The sequence below is a fragment of the Pogona vitticeps genome, chromosome 2 (assembly GCF_051106095.1).
Source record: "Pogona vitticeps strain Pit_001003342236 chromosome 2, PviZW2.1, whole genome shotgun sequence".
Lineage (NCBI taxonomy): Eukaryota > Metazoa > Chordata > Lepidosauria > Squamata > Agamidae > Pogona > Pogona vitticeps.
Window position 1 is genome coordinate 88,478,116 of NC_135784.1, and position 15,912 is coordinate 88,494,027.

General features: G+C 38.0%; 1 protein-coding gene across 6 annotated transcripts in view; it reads left to right on the top strand.

Moving 5' to 3' along the window:
• Positions 1-15,912, top strand: part of EBF1 (EBF transcription factor 1) — a 447,315-nt gene that overhangs the window by 345,393 nt on the left and 86,010 nt on the right. For all 6 annotated transcript variants that reach the window (XM_020791311.3, XM_020791274.3, XM_078385600.1 and 3 more), the window contains exon 10: positions 5,873-5,999. In XM_020791311.3, coding sequence (XP_020646970.1) covers positions 5,873-5,999 — 127 coding nt within the window. The remainder of the gene's footprint in view (positions 1-5,872; positions 6,000-15,912) is intronic.

Consider the following 15,912-nt stretch of genomic DNA (forward strand, 5'->3'; position numbering starts at 1 on the left):
CTCACCTAGTCCTTCCCTGCTCCATCTAAAGCCACTCCTTTCTTGAATGCATCCTCTGGATCAGAAGCTTTTACTTCTGCCTTTTAAAAAGAACTAGAGTTCCCTGAGACTGGACATAAACAGAGAACTCTGGGTTAATTTCAACTTTTAACAATTCATGCCAGAAGAAGGAAGAAGAGAAGGCAGTATAAATCTTACGCCCAATCTCATGCTGAACATATATATTCATATTGAACCATTGGGGATGATTTTAACCTAGAGATGGACAAGATAGAAAATATGGAGTAGAAGAGACTGCCAAAATGAAGAGCTTGCATGATGTTTGTGAAACCGAGCTTATTATGCCCATACTGGAAATGCATGCTTTTCCACACATATAGAGAAAAATAAGTAAGGTTATAGGGAATGTCTGAAGTTTTATAGACAGCAGAGGGTTGTTCAATTGCAGCATGGATGAGGTAGTGAAAGAAATGTAGCAAATAACAAAAACTTTCTCTCCATATTCCAAACAACTCTCTGTCTGCATGTTCATGCATATGTGCAAGGATGCTTGTGCATGTGTGCACATGTGCACATGCACACACACAAATAAGCATTTGGAGATGGAAATACTCTATGAGAGTGCCTAATAACTACTGTGTTTCACCTATGTAAACGAAGCATGTGGTTTTAACTGGTATTTCACCAGGTAGAAACATTTGAAAGATATAGTCCTGTCACTAATTGTAACCATCTTGGCCAATTAATCCGCATTCTGCCAGCAAAGGAACAGCCAAAAGAGGTGGTAGCATTGTATGGTAAAGATGAGGGGAGCAGATGAGAATATGTAGGTAAATGCATGTTAAGGAAATTAAAAACAAATTTGCAGCAGATCAGCAGAAGATGGACATTAAAGTTTCTGTACAACTTACAGAAATTCAGAATATGTAAAGCTTTTGAGCAATACCAAATTTGGGACAGAATCCTTCCAGATTTTTAGCTATGTATTGGTGTCCATGTCTCCAGTCATTAATTTTGAGTTACTTTGATTTTTTATTCTAAAACCTTCAATTTTGTGGGTACAAAAATAAGAAAGACATAGACATAGAAAAGAAAATGAAAATGAAGTTTTGAGTCTTCATTTGTACTGCACTAGCAAACAATACACTACTGATATTTCATTTTATATTAGAAAAACAAGCATTCTAGAGCTTGGAACTAATTTCAGTTCTGTAACATTGAAGACATGGCAGTCACATGCCAGGACTGCACTGCAAGTCTTTGGAAAGGGTGTTTTTGTCTTCTTCTTTAAGAGTCACTATATAGGGTTGCTAGATTCTGAGGCATCAGCTGGGGCTTTAGAACTGGGGAACATTTTCCCGGTGGACATTTTAAATGTCTAACCAATCCAACACATCAGGACAAGCATTGTGTATCCCTTGAAACCATCCATGTATGCCTGTTAGGAATGTAGGAGAGGGAGGACCTATTAGATTGAAAGGTTTTTCATTCAAAATTTCAGCTCAGGAAGGAGACGAGGAGGCAGTGTATAGTCATGTGAAAAAGAAAGCACACCTTTTGACTTCTATGGTAATATGCAAATTAGAGCATAATAATAATCATCTGGTCCCTAGCAATTCTGAAAATTAGGTAAATACAACCTCAGAAGAACAAGATATGACATATTACACCGTGTCATGATTTATTTTACAGAAATAAAGCCAAAATGGAGAAACCATGTGTGGAAAACTAAGTACACCCTCACTGCTTCCATAGGAATTAAGAAGCTAAGTACCAGCCAGGTGCTGTTAACCAAAAACACTAGAGTCATTGGTCATCAGCAAGTGTAACCACTTCTATAAAAGTCAAAGTCTTAGCGGTTTGCTTGTCTAGAGTATTCAGGTGTGTGTTAGCATAATGCCAAGGAGGAAATATACAGTGGTGCCTCGCTTAACGAGCGCACCATATAACGATTAAATCGCATAGCGATCCGTTTTTTCGGATCGCTAATGCGATCGCACAACGTTGTTCCCATAGGGAAAAATTCGCTTTGCAAAGACCGGTAAGCATTTCGCTTACCGATCTTCGCAAAACGCCCCCCGCTGATCAGCTGTTCGGCGGCCAAAATGGCCGCCGGAAGCCGGGAAATGGCCTAAAATGGCCGCCCGCAGCGTTTTCGCGCCCTCGTTAAGCGAGGCGAGGGCGCAAAAATGGCTGCCGGCCATTACGAAGCTTCATTGAACGGTGAGTATTTGGCCCATTTGGAACGCATTAAACCATGTTTAATGCGTTCTAATGGGCTTTTCTGTACCGTTTAACGATCCGGAACGGATTAACCTCGCTATGCGAGGCACCACTGTATCAGCAATGATTACAGAGAAACAATTGTTGCTGTCCATCCATCTAGGAAGGGTAATAAGGTCTTTCCAAACAATGTAAAGTCCATCATTCTACACTGAGGAAGATTATTCCGAAGTGGAAAATATTCAAGACACTTGCCAATCTTCTCAGAAGGGGATGTCCAAGGAAATTCACCCCAAGGTCAGATCGTGCAATGCTCAGAGAAATTACAAAAACCCTAAGAGTTGCATCTCAAACTCTACAGGCCTCAGTTAGCATGATAAATGTTAAAGTTCACATCAGGACAATTAGAAAGAGACTGAACAAGTATGGTTTATTTGGAAAGGTTGACAGGAGAAAGCCTCTTCTCTCTAAAAAGAACATGGTGGCCCAGCTTAGGTTTGCCAAGTTGCACCCGGTCAAACTACGAGACTTCTGGAACAATGTCATTTGAACAGACAAGACCAAAGTGGAGATGTTTGGCCTTAATGCACAGCACCACATTTGGTGAAAATCAAACACAGTATATCAACACAAACACCTCATACCAATTGTCAAGTATGGTGGTGGAGGGGTGATGATTTTGGACTTGTTTTGCAGCCACAGGACGTGGGCACCTTGCAATCATTGAGTCAACTATGAACTCCTCTGTATACCAAAGTATTCTAGAGTCAAATGTGAGGCTATCTGTCTGACAGCTAAAGCTTGTCTGATATTGGGTCATGCAACAGGACAATCATCCAAGCACACCAGCAAATCTGGAACAGGAAGGCTAAAAAAGAAAAGAATCAAGGTGCTGCAATGGATTAGTCAAAAGCCAGACCTGAACCTGATTGAAATGCTGTGGTGGGATCTTAAGAGAGTTGTGCATAAACAAATGCCTGCAACCCTCATTAAACTGAAGCAACACTGTAAAGACAAATGGGCCAGAATTCCTCCACAAAGATGTGAGAGACCGATGAAGCCGTACATAAAACAATTATTTCAAGTTATTGTTGCTAAAGGTGGTTCGACAAGCTATTGCTTCATTTTTCACATATGGCTTCCCCATTTTGGCTTTATTTCTATAAAATAGATCAGCACACGGTGTAATATGTTATGTGTTGTTGTTCATCTGAGGTTGTATTTACCTAATTTTCAGACCTGCTAAGGACCAGATGATTTTTATTATGTCCTGATAAAACCATAGAATACAAAGAGGGTGCACTTTCTTTTTCACATGACTGTCTATCCAATGCCAGTGCTTAGAATTAATATATTAATATTACATTCTTTTTTAAAAATTAAACGTTCCAAACTCTTGTCCATCACATGTCATATTGGCCCAGATTTCAGATTACAGTATACTAATTTACAGAGAGAAATAAAATAAATGTTATCTGTTCAGTGTGAAACTTCAGAAGAAATGGCAATCGGCCTGGAGAAAATACTGCATTAGTATTTTTTAAACTATAGTTTCTGTTAAACTTACTTTAAAAGGTTGAGGGAAAGTGTTTGACCACTCTAGCTGCCTAAAGTGACTAACAAAATGACCAGATAGCCTAGAGTGGCTATCGAAACGACCAGATAGGCAGGGTATAAATAAAATAAAATAAAATAAAATAAAATAAAATAAAATAAATAAATAAATAAATAAATAAATAAATAAATAAATAAATAAATAAAATTTGTGAGGAACCATCCAGCAAATCCGCGAAACTCTTGCCAACCTTAACTCTGCTTCTTCATGGAAACCAGCATGTTTTTACTGGGAAATCCATGAAATAGTATTGAAAGAGAAGTAAATTGATGGCAGACCTTATGCATGCTGTGACGAGGCAATATAAACGCATGCATGCATGCAGATGCACCCCTGCGTGCACACACACACACACACACACACACACACACACACGGCAGAATAAATCTGAACCTACTGGAGCTGCCATAAATTGAGCACCATTCGCCACTGTAACCCAATATTGCCTCCTCTGACTGGCCACGACTCTCCAGGGTGTCAAACAGAGAGGGAGAAGCTTAGTCCTACTATCTGAGAGCTCTTTATTCTATAGGTAAGGAACTTAACCTGGACCTCTTCAGTTATGCCACAATCTTTCTCAGGCTTGAGGCTTCTTTGGGCAGAGCAATCCTACTCAGAGATCAAAACATTATATATATATCTTTAACTCAATTTCCCAGAAATCCCCAACAACATGGTCTTACTGGGTCCTGGAGCCCCAAAGGGTAGCTTTTCTCATCTCTTATCTTACTCTACACTAGAGTGATAGGGCAGAGGACAGAACAGCTTGTGGAACAAGCATCACATCCTGTGCCTCATTGTTCTGCTCTCGATGAGATGCAAGATACAAGGCAGGGTGTTTTGTTTTGTTTTTAATTTGCTTCCCACTGACAGCAACTGGAAGGAATTAATTGTGCCAACCCCCGGGGGTTGTATACAATCACATCACTTCCTGAAGCATGTTTGATGAAGAAAGAGTTATAACATACAGTATCTTCATAATAGATACCCATGCACACAACCACTGGCATATCTTTTACTCTCTCTGGTAGTAAAACACCTACCCCTGCAGAGCTTTCAACAGCACGTAGTTTGGTACAGCAGGATAAGTTTCCTAAGACTTTTTCTTCTTTGGATTGATCTAATTTGGAATAGGGCATATTTTTATTCATTTCCTTATTATTAGTTCAATGGAATAACCATGTACGTTGTATCTAATTTAACAAAAAGATGAATAATTGAAAGGTTATATACTTCAGGGTTCTGATATTGATTATTTTGAAAGAGCAAGGCAAGAACAAATGTCTGTAAAATTTAAAAAACTAGTCAAAATTTAAAATGTATATAATCATATTGAAAAGGTTGTAGAGAAATGCCACTTTTTCTTTTAAGGAACACGGTTCAAGAAACTATAAAATCAGTTTGATTTTTTAAAGTATTGCATGTAAGTGAATGGAAAAAAAACAGGTTTAATGGGAAAATATCTAAAAGCCTATTATGTTGTATTACTTGATTTAACATAATATTAATAAGTTTGTGGCACAGTCTAACCAGATAAGAAGATACACAGATTTCAATCGGAGAGTCATTCTTCCATTGACATCAATAAAGCTTAAAAGGAATTTACTTTAGGGAGATGATTCTTTGTGACATGAAGTCCATATCAACTCTTGGATGTTTGGAATTTTCTACAAGTTTTCAGTAATGCACTAAGGAAGGTGTAGATGCCAAAATCCAGATGGAAATCTTTTGGGATTCATGAATATAAAAGTAGCAAATTGCATTCAAATGTTGCAGCATGTCACAAGCAATTTTCATACCCAGAAGTAAATGCCTGCCATGTATGAAAACAGAGTTAATATTATTATGGCTGGGAAGATGAGCACTTGCAAATATTGTTGTCATTGGCTTTTATGCTGGTTACGTCAAGAATACATTTAAACACTGACAGGTTAATTACATGTTCCAACGCTTTGTTTATGTGATCTGACAAGAATGTGTTATTAAAGAACTATTCTGCATCTAACAGATTTCCTCCCTTATATTTTCTTCTAGCTTATTACGCCTCATGCAATCAGAGTTCAGACACCGCCCCGACATATCCCTGGTGTGGTTGAAGTTACATTGTCCTACAAATCTAAGCAGTTCTGTAAGGGTACACCCGGAAGATTCATCTATACGGGTAAGGATGCTTTAATTTTCAAACATAATAGAATGGAAGGGAAGGGAAAGTATCCTTCTCTCACCTTTGTGAACACTGAGTACTGTCCTCTGAAGATGCCGGCCACAGAGACTGGTGAAACGTTAGGAAGAACAACCTTCAGAACATGGCCAAAGAGCCTGAAAAACCCACAACAACTATTATTGGGATGTTTTACCAGATTAAAACAGATTCTTCCACCACAGGATCCCTCCTCCTTTTACCATATGATGATATTTATATGAACATGGACCTTGCACAACACTGAACCATGTATACCATTAGAAGATCTTTCAGTGATGTGCTGGCTGGCTGGCTTGATTATAAATTGGCCCCTTTCTCAGTTCCACAGGTTAGATGAATGAAGAAGGTTACTGGGACCTAGAAATAAAACCACAGTTGTATGAAATGGTTCTAGGCCATTTCTAAGTATGGATCCTGATATTTTTAAGACATAAAGAGAAAACCATGATCATGGTATTTTCATAATAGAAATGAGGGTTATTTTGTTTATTTATCTGTATCATATTTCCCCACCAAGTGATGCTTAGAGTTGCAGTATCAGTGCGTTAAATAAAATAAAGTATAACTGAAAAGGATTAAACCAATTGAAATCCTGCACTTAATCGATTACGGTGAGGTTCAAGGAGATTACAGCAGAAATCTCACAGCTTCATTTTTGGGGCACAGCAGAATTATATGTTCCATAGAGAGGCATTCACCATTGCTGCATATATTTTGCTAATCTGTTCCTTGCACTGCTTAAAAAACTAGACAGGGTAAGTTGTGAGCATACATGCGACAGGCCTCCTCTTACTACATTCTCAAACTCTCTACATTCTTAAGCTATAGAAAGTGCAGAACACTATGCATTATAAATTTGCATGTAGGATCCAAAGCTATCTCTGCAATATGTTAAATTCAGCCCAAAATCTTTGCCAGATGGTGACACATCCATAAAATTATAACTAAAAGCTGAAAAAGATGGTATTTCATTAGAATATAGTCACTGGCTGAAATTCTCTAGAGGTGGCTATATCTGTGGGAGAGTGATAATGTCAAACAAAGATTCTCAATGATGAAAGATTTCTACTTTTTTTCTGTGGCTTTTCTGATTTCCAGATAATCTGTTTCAACACTTGGAAACCATGCAAGCCTCAGGACGAGAGGAGGAAGTCTTTCATTATCACAAATTTCAGTAAAGTGATCTGGTAGTGGCAATCTTTGGTAATGGTAAAGACTTTCTCCTCCTGTCTAGCGGCTTGCATGTGATGAAAGGGATTATTTGCAAGCCTTAAAAGTTGGGGGAGAGAAGGAAAAGTCTTTCACTACTGAGAAGCTTCATCACCATCATCTTTCTGCAATATTTCAGCCGGTAGATGCTGTTTCCTTTTATCACTGCAATCTCATGTGGTTTTTTCAGGTGTATGTTTATTCTTCTGGAACTTGTTTTCAGATATGCATGTATAAGATTATAATTTTATATTTATTTATCTGGAAGTAAGTACAACTTAATAGAACTGACCTCAAAATACAGACATCATTTTCATAGGATGCTCTCAGATAGTGGATATTCATTCCCCTCCAGTACCAGAAACAGTCTTTCTCCTTGTTTCATCTGCGAAGGAGCATGAGTGAGGGGAAGCGAGATGCTATTGCACTTATATTCTGATTGTGCACTTTTTATGGGCAACTAATTGACCACTGTGTGAACCGGATGCAACTTTATATATGGGGAAAGATTACAAATGGCCTTGAGGATGCACACTTGGTCCACCTCTGCTTGTACATCACTGTTTGTGAAGTGCTTGTGAAATGCTTGGAGCAAGCCATTGTGCTTGGCAGCCATTTCTACAAGCAGAACGCATTATATTAAAAGAAAAACAAAAGCCACAGTGTATTGTTATTTACTCCACTGGCATTTTTACAGCTTTCCAAATTGACACAATGGGCTCAGGCTCAGTCTTAGAGATGCTGAGAGTAGGCTTGTTCGAACCAGCCTGACTTATTAGTCATCACAAGTTGATGACCCATTGGTTTCAGTGACTTTAGTTTGAGAATGATAAGTTCAGCATCCAGCTCAATGGACTGAATGTAGATTGTGTAGGATTAGTACTTGAAGACTTTACCCTTTTACAGTAGAAGTGTCACCTGTTATTTATTTATTTATTTATTTATTTCAAAAAATTCTATACCACTACTCTAAGCTGTTTAAAACAAACTGAAAACTATTAACAATAAGCAACAAATCATAAACCCATCCATCCCAGACAACATTAAACATCAACAAAGACATATATCATATATCCAAAATTCTGAAACATAGTAATCCTAGTTGATTCTAGTGGATCTAATTTGAGTCAGACATGCTTCTTCGCCATCCACAACATCCACATTTGATAAAATAGCCATCTGTTCTTTCTCTCCATTGTCCTACTGCCTTTTTACTCCTCTTTTCTTCACATTTTTACGTTGTTCTTCACCTCTTTTAAATTGACTTTCCTGGCTTAAATCCTAGTCTGCAAATTATTCCATCGTGGGTTTGAATTTTCATATATTTCAGGACCTGTGTTGAATTTTCCTGTACTGTAGTTGATTGCCTGGACCCATTGAAAGCAGTAGCGTTTGGCCATGACTAACTTTGTAGGGTCATTCCAATTTTCAAAAAGATGTTCAAGTAAAGTGAAGGGTATGAGGGCTGTGGAGGTTAGTTGTACTGTGTACTGCGCTTTTATCATCACAGAGAAAATATCTAAATAATCTAGATTAAACAATTCTTTTAGTTTACAAAATGTAGCATTGCATATCCGTATGTGCCCCCTCCTCCAGAAAAACCTATCACCTTCAGAAATGCCTTCAGGCCCTTCAAACATCATGTAGGATTGGAGTAAGCCTGCCGATCAGTTTTAGTTAATTGAAAATTATAGGATTGACCCAAGAGGAAAATTTCGTTTGCACTCCAATCACTATTACAAATTAAGGAAAATTACTACAATTTAGCTAAGGTTTCACACTGAGTTCACAAAATTAGCTCAGCTGCCCTGACAAAGTCAGCACGTTTTATTTTTTAAGTGATCATGAAAAGGAGGGGAAATAATAGACTGTGGTGTGTACAAACGAAGCATAGAGAAAGCTATGATGCTTTACAGAACTAGGACAAGTGGTTTTAATTAGGATTATTAGTTCATTGTAAATTTTGAAGAACAATCAAACTAGCAGATTAGTTGTTTCATTTAAAGCTAGAATTTCTTGCCATTCATTTTTCCCATGAGAACTTCTTTAAACTCCCACATAGCCCTTAAAAAAGAGAGCGAGATTAAAAATTAAAAAACAAGGTCTTGTTTGGGAAATGGACCCATTGGAAGTTCTGATACTATAACATTCCACAGCAGCGTTCCAGTAGATGGGAGCTTTTCCACAGTGTTTGTCAGTGAATTCAGTGTTCTGGAACGTTTTACAAAACCACAGAGGCCAAATGTTTTCTCAGAGGAGTTTGGCCTGTGTTTTTGGCTGAAAACAGTGAGGCATCACTTGGTGTTTATTTACTCTGCAATTGAGAATGAGAAAAAAAAAGAGGACAGAGGAAAGAAAAGAGGAAAGAGAACTGGGGCTTATAGGTGACTCAAAAGCCATTCAGGCATGCTTTCCTCTCTGGTGAAAACGTCTTATCCATTAATGGCCCCATTTTGTGGTTAGGTCTCATTTAGAAGAAATTATTTTTAATCGGCATTCAGCAAAATATCCCCTCAAGCCACCTGGCTGTAAACTGATTTTTCCCCTCCCCTTACTGTTAAGTACTTAAATTCTCTGAAGAAAACGCCTGGTGACCCATTAATTTTGGGTTCTTTTTTTTTCTCCCACCTGCTTTTAACTGCCAACAACTTAGAAATTTGATCTGTGAATGCACGTTCCCTCAATGAATCAACATCTTGTACGCAGGGAGAAATGTTAAGGTTTATAAAATGAGTTGTAAGAAATACATTAATATGATCTTCATTGAAAAATCTTATAATATTTTCTTGGTTTTTCCTGTGAAAGCATTTCACAGATAGCCACTTGGGGTGGGGGAGAAAGGTAAATAACATTTGTCTTTCAGTCCTTTGTGAACTGTTTGCTGGCTGGATAGCTCTGTGAGTTAGGGGAACCAGAGCCTGGGAGTTTGTTGCCTGCTGTGCCTACCCAGAGAAGAGCCAGCCTGTATGGCCTTGGGCAAGCTGCTCAGTCCAAGAGCACCCCCAGAAGAAGGGAATGGTAAACCTCTTCTGATTATTCTCTGCCTAGAAAACCCTGCAAAGGATTGCCATAAGTCTAAACAGACTTGATGGCACTTTTATTATTATTATTATTATTATTATTATTATTATTATTATTATTATTATTATTATTATTATTATTATTATTATTATTATTATTATTATTATTAAAAAATCAAACATTGACTGGCATTATATAACAGGTACAAGTTTTATCAAAAAAACCTAAGTATCTATTAAATATTGACATTGTATATTTGTTGTTTAGTCATTAAGTTGTGTCTGACTCTTTGTGAACCCATGGACCAGAGCACACCATGCCCTCCTGTTTTCCACTGCCTCCCGGAGTTTGGTTAAATTCATGTTGGTCGCTTCAATGACACTGTCCATCCATCTCATTCTCTGTCATCCCCTTCTCTTCTTACCTTCACACTTTCCCAACATCAGGGTCTTTTCCAGGGAGTCTTCTCTTCTCATGAGATGGCCAAAGTATTGGAGCCTCAGCTTCAGGATCTGTCCTTCCAGTGAGCACTTAGGGTTCATTTCATTCAGAATGGATAGGTTTGTTCTCCTTGCAGTCCAGGGGACTCTCAAGAGCCTCCTCCAGCACCACAATTCAAAGGCATCAATTCTTCGGCAGTCAGCTTTCTTTATAGTCCAGCTCTCACTTCCATACTTCACTACTGGAAAAATCATAGGTTTGACTATGTGGACCTTTGTCAGCAAGGACATTGTATATATGCTGTTCCTAATATTGCTTGTTTGTTTGTTTGTTTGTTTGTTTGTTTGTTTTTAAAGGATTTAAGCATAGGAAAAACACAGGTACTTCCAATCCTCTGCAGTGTTTTTTTCCCCCTTGAGGATTTAAAAGGTCTGCTGTAGTATAAAACAATGACCTTTTTGAAATGCCTATTAACTACATATTGCTTGAATGAATGTTATTTCAAGGTCCACCGTTTCACCCTGGCAGTCCTACCAACCATGCAAGTCACAACTATATCACTAGAACTTGTGTAACCTCCTGACTGCAGCTGTCTTTGTGTCTGGATTTGTCCTGTCACAAAAGTCAGCAAAGAGAAGTAAAGGTGTTTTCTAGACAAGACTGACTGAAAGAAGTAGAGGGGGATGTGCTTTTGAGTCTGAATGGTTAGGTGTGAGGCAACACCACCAAGGAATGGTTACAAATAAGGCTGGTTATGTTGTGAATTCACCCTTCATGGCAATAGAACTGGATTGTCATCAGATAACGGCTGTTTGGGGACATTAACTCAAGTGTGTTGCTGATGAGTTTACCTAAAACATCCAGTGATTTGTAAGTAGCCGTCTGTGTATGATTAGATGAATTTTAAATAACCCATGTATTATAAACTGTATAACCTTCCAAGAGCTTACAAAGAAAATTGTTCAGCTGTATTATATTTTAAAAAACTCAAACATATTGCAGTTAAATATGAAGCACCTCTTGTGTGTGTGCAGGTGTTTTAGTTTTCCTCAGTGCACACCTCAGCAACCTAGTGCCTACAGCAACTCCTGGATCTATAGACACCTCCCTTAGCATCAAGGAAATGCCCACCCTACTGATCTGTTCCCTTTTTAAATTGTAAACTTAAGAAAATTTCCATGCTTTTTGGAAATAGTTTCTTAAACGGAGATAAGGTTTCTCACTTACCTAGTCCTAAAATCCATTCAGAGAATTATGATCCCAAAGTTAATTATTCTATGGACTGGAATTACAAAACATGAAAACTTCTGTGCGGTGAAAGCCGTATATGGGTGCCTAAAGAATCTCCCATCTCCTAGGCCACACCAAGAACTTGTTCATATGAAGCCAGAGTTCTAGCATGCAACTAGATATCCCATTTTCCTACCCGTGGTGGCACAATGGTCAAACTGTGCGCACAACCCAGGATTTAATCCTAGGTAGCTGGCCCAAGGTTGACTCAGCCTTCCATCCTTTTGAGGTTGATAAAATGAAAAAGCTTGCTGGAGGGCAATGTGTGGTCTGCATAATTAACTTGTAAACCACCCAGAGAGTGCTTTAAGCACTATGAGGCAGTATATAGGCAGAACTTTGCTTTGCTTTTTTAATGTTCCAAACAGAGAATAAACAATACATTTAGATAAAGAAAATATAGATTGACTGTCCAGAGTCTCATACCATCCCTGCAAACTATTTTTTTCTTTCCATCAACTCCTTAATCCTCATTCCAATTAATGTCGGCCAAAACAACAAGCATATTTTGTTCTGGCTGTTGTGACACACAACATTTCTAACCTTGCAATGTCCCCCTGAAGTGGGGAAACCAAAGGAAACATTGCATGTTACTGCAGAGTTATTTAATTTGTACTTCCTGAGCATAATCTGTTCTACTTTGATATACTTCGTTTCAAAGTTTTGTGATTCAGTTCTCTAAGAATGTATAGAAAATGTTGCATATTAGGATAGCATCTACACAAAAATTATATAGAGAAAAAATTATATAGAAAATTTTTATAAATATAGAACGTACAAACATGCATTATATTAGAGGAAATTGCTTGTAAAACTGTACATATTAGAAAAAGGTGTCCAAAACAGGTGAATTAGAATTTTGCAAAAAAAAAAGTGTTATGATTTTCCATGTTAACTTCTTCAAAATGCAAACATGTGGAATCTCAGTAAATAAACACATTGGAAGAACAGAAACTGAGTGAAACTGAAATTCTCCCATTCATCCATCTGCATCCCATCCACTCTTTCTATTATCCAGTCATTAATGACTTAATAACTGATGCTTTGAACAGAGACAAAGATCCTATGTCTGTTGAATAAATAGAAATGCTTTGTATTGTGGAATAAAATATAAAACCTTCCTCTTTGACAGTAATGGTGTATGCTGTGTCAGAGGGCAGTAAATAGCATTTTTGTTTTTACACAAATGTTATCAATTTTTATGGAGAGCCGTGCCAGCTTTTGTTCTGTTTCCACTGTTGTACAGCAAATCAATGTAAGTGAAGTACTTAGATTAAATAAGAAAACAATTTAGGCCAAACAGGCCTTCCTGGGGAGGAACACTCAAGAAAAGAGAGTCATATTTGAGAGACCCTCTTTGGCAGGAATCCCGTGATCTTGTTTTGTGCCAGGAAATGGACAGGAAGCCAGTACAGCTGTTCAAGTAGGTGTAATATTGTAGTAGTTGTAATTTGACCTAACTCCAGTTAACTCAGGGTTTTCAAATGTAGCCATGAATGAATGTAATATACCATTCATTACAGTAATTTTGACCTGGAGGTTACCAGAGCAGATATCACTGCAGCAAAGCTATCTCATTTTGAAAAGAATCATAGCTGGCACATCAATATCAAGTGGCAGTGCTCTTTGTGTCTCCAGTGACAAAAGTAGACGAAGAATCACTCCCAAATGACAAATCAGATTGTGTCAGGGAGTACAACTGCATCCAGAACTGGTTGAACACATATCTTTACAGAGTAATCATCCACCAATATAACCTCCACTATGACTGATATTGCTTTACATTTCTACAGTCATCCACTCCATTACTGAACCTGAATATTACCGTAGTTATGTACTTTCATTGTCTCATTGACTCCTCAGCTGAAGAAGCAGATCATCCCACAATGATTCCTCCTTGTCCAAGTCAATTCAATGGCTGCCTACATTGGAGGGTCTTGACCTGCTAGTGGGACATGCAGGCAGTATAGGCAGGAATGTTAAGGTTAAGAAATATCCATCTTCTGCTTTCATGAAAAAGTTGACCATTACAGTGAACATCACCAGTACAATGCAGAACAGAGCAACTAAAATATATATTTAAAATATGTTTACAGTATATGGTGTGTGTTAAATGAAGTGAGTTGAACGTATTTTGCATACTGACACCCACATTTCCCAAAACATGTATTTCCCCAACTTATGCTGTGAGACATTATACAGCACAAAGCATTTGCATCATTTAAAAAAAATTAAACTTCCCAATACTATAAGTCTAAGTGTGGCTAAAACGCCCCTCAACCTTGAGTTTTTCTTGCTTGCTCTAAGTGAATAAGGGATCAGGCCTGAAGAGAAATAAATCACTGAAATCCCTGTCCAAAGAAAACATATTGACTACAGCCAAGCCAATAACAGCCCATAATCCATGGCCCAATTCATCATTTATGTAATAGGGGATATAAAGTATTTTCTACCTATCAGACCATAAGGAGATGGGGGGAGGGGGAGAGAGGAAGAGAGGAAGCTGATAAGAGCCCAATCTAACCTATGTGATTTGATTATTAACGGACATGAACTGTTGTCACATTCCTTTAATCATCAAGATGTGTTGCCATTTCTAAAGTATACATTTGCAGTAAAGGATTAGGGTACTATTAACAATAAAGGGGTAAACTAGACTTTATATGCCTTTCTAGCAATTTCCAGGCAATCCTGTGAACCCTTGGATCTTGTAACCCATTTATTGTGGCATAACAGTTATATGACCTTCATACCCATTAAACCATTTTTCTTCTTTCCACATTCCACAATAACCCACAGGGTCATTGGAATTCATCTTGGAAATCCTTTCCTTTATTTTTACCTACATGCTCTCATTTTCACTCTTGATTTTAAAATTTTGTTCTGTTTTATTTATCATACTAAGACTTTGTATTCTGTTTTTCTTTTCTTTTTTTTAAAGAACAGCTGCTTATATATTGCTATACTCTTTGGAAAACAAGGACTGATTTATCAAAGGAATTCCAATGAAGCAGACACACAAGATACACAGAACTGTGCTCCAGGCCAGCCCTGATCAGTCCCCTGCCTAGACCTTTTCGGTCCAGCTGTAGGGCTACTACTTTCTGGAGTTATTTCCAGAAAGATATAAGTGTCAGTTTAAGGGAGAGTGCTACCTGCAAAATAACTCTTTCCTGTAAGACACCTGTCTTTCCAGCCATTTCATGTCACCTGTTTTGATCTAAATGGAGTCCTCGGCAGGATGATTGTTTGAGGGATTCATTTATTCATTCATTGATTCAGTTGATTTTGTTTCATTTCTATACTGCCCCATATGTGTAGTCTGGACCATGAACAAGACAAAGGAAACACCCAAAGAAACAATAAACGAAACAATGGTAGAAACAAAAATTAAGAAGAATAAATCAAAGACGGAAACAGGTGGCACCATGGTTCAAAGACTAGAATAGAGTAGCAGGACATAAAGTAGTAGGGCAGTGGCAAAGAGAATCATAGGAGGCTGCCGTCAAATGCATCTCTAAAGAACATAATTTTCAGCAGCCTCTTAAATGTAGACAGGGACAGGGACAGGCGTGGTTAAACTGGGAGATGAACACTGCATTTTAAAGACTGAGCAGCACATAATGGAAATGGAAGTTTATGCTACAGTCCTGAAGCCATGGCAGAAAAGGGAGTGTACAGATATTGGAGGCTGTTTCTAGCAGGGCAAAAGTATCAGTGGAATCAGTTTTTACATGATTTTCCTCTTTGGGGCTTCTTTTTTTTTTTTCCAGTGAAAAAGCCGCCCATCGCAGATAACAGAAAGCAACAGTTTTGGGCGCATTCTAAATTTGCCTGCTCTTGCAGAGACTGAGAGGACCTTTGATCAAGGTCCTCTCTCTTGTGCCATCTACTACAGCTCCAAAACATA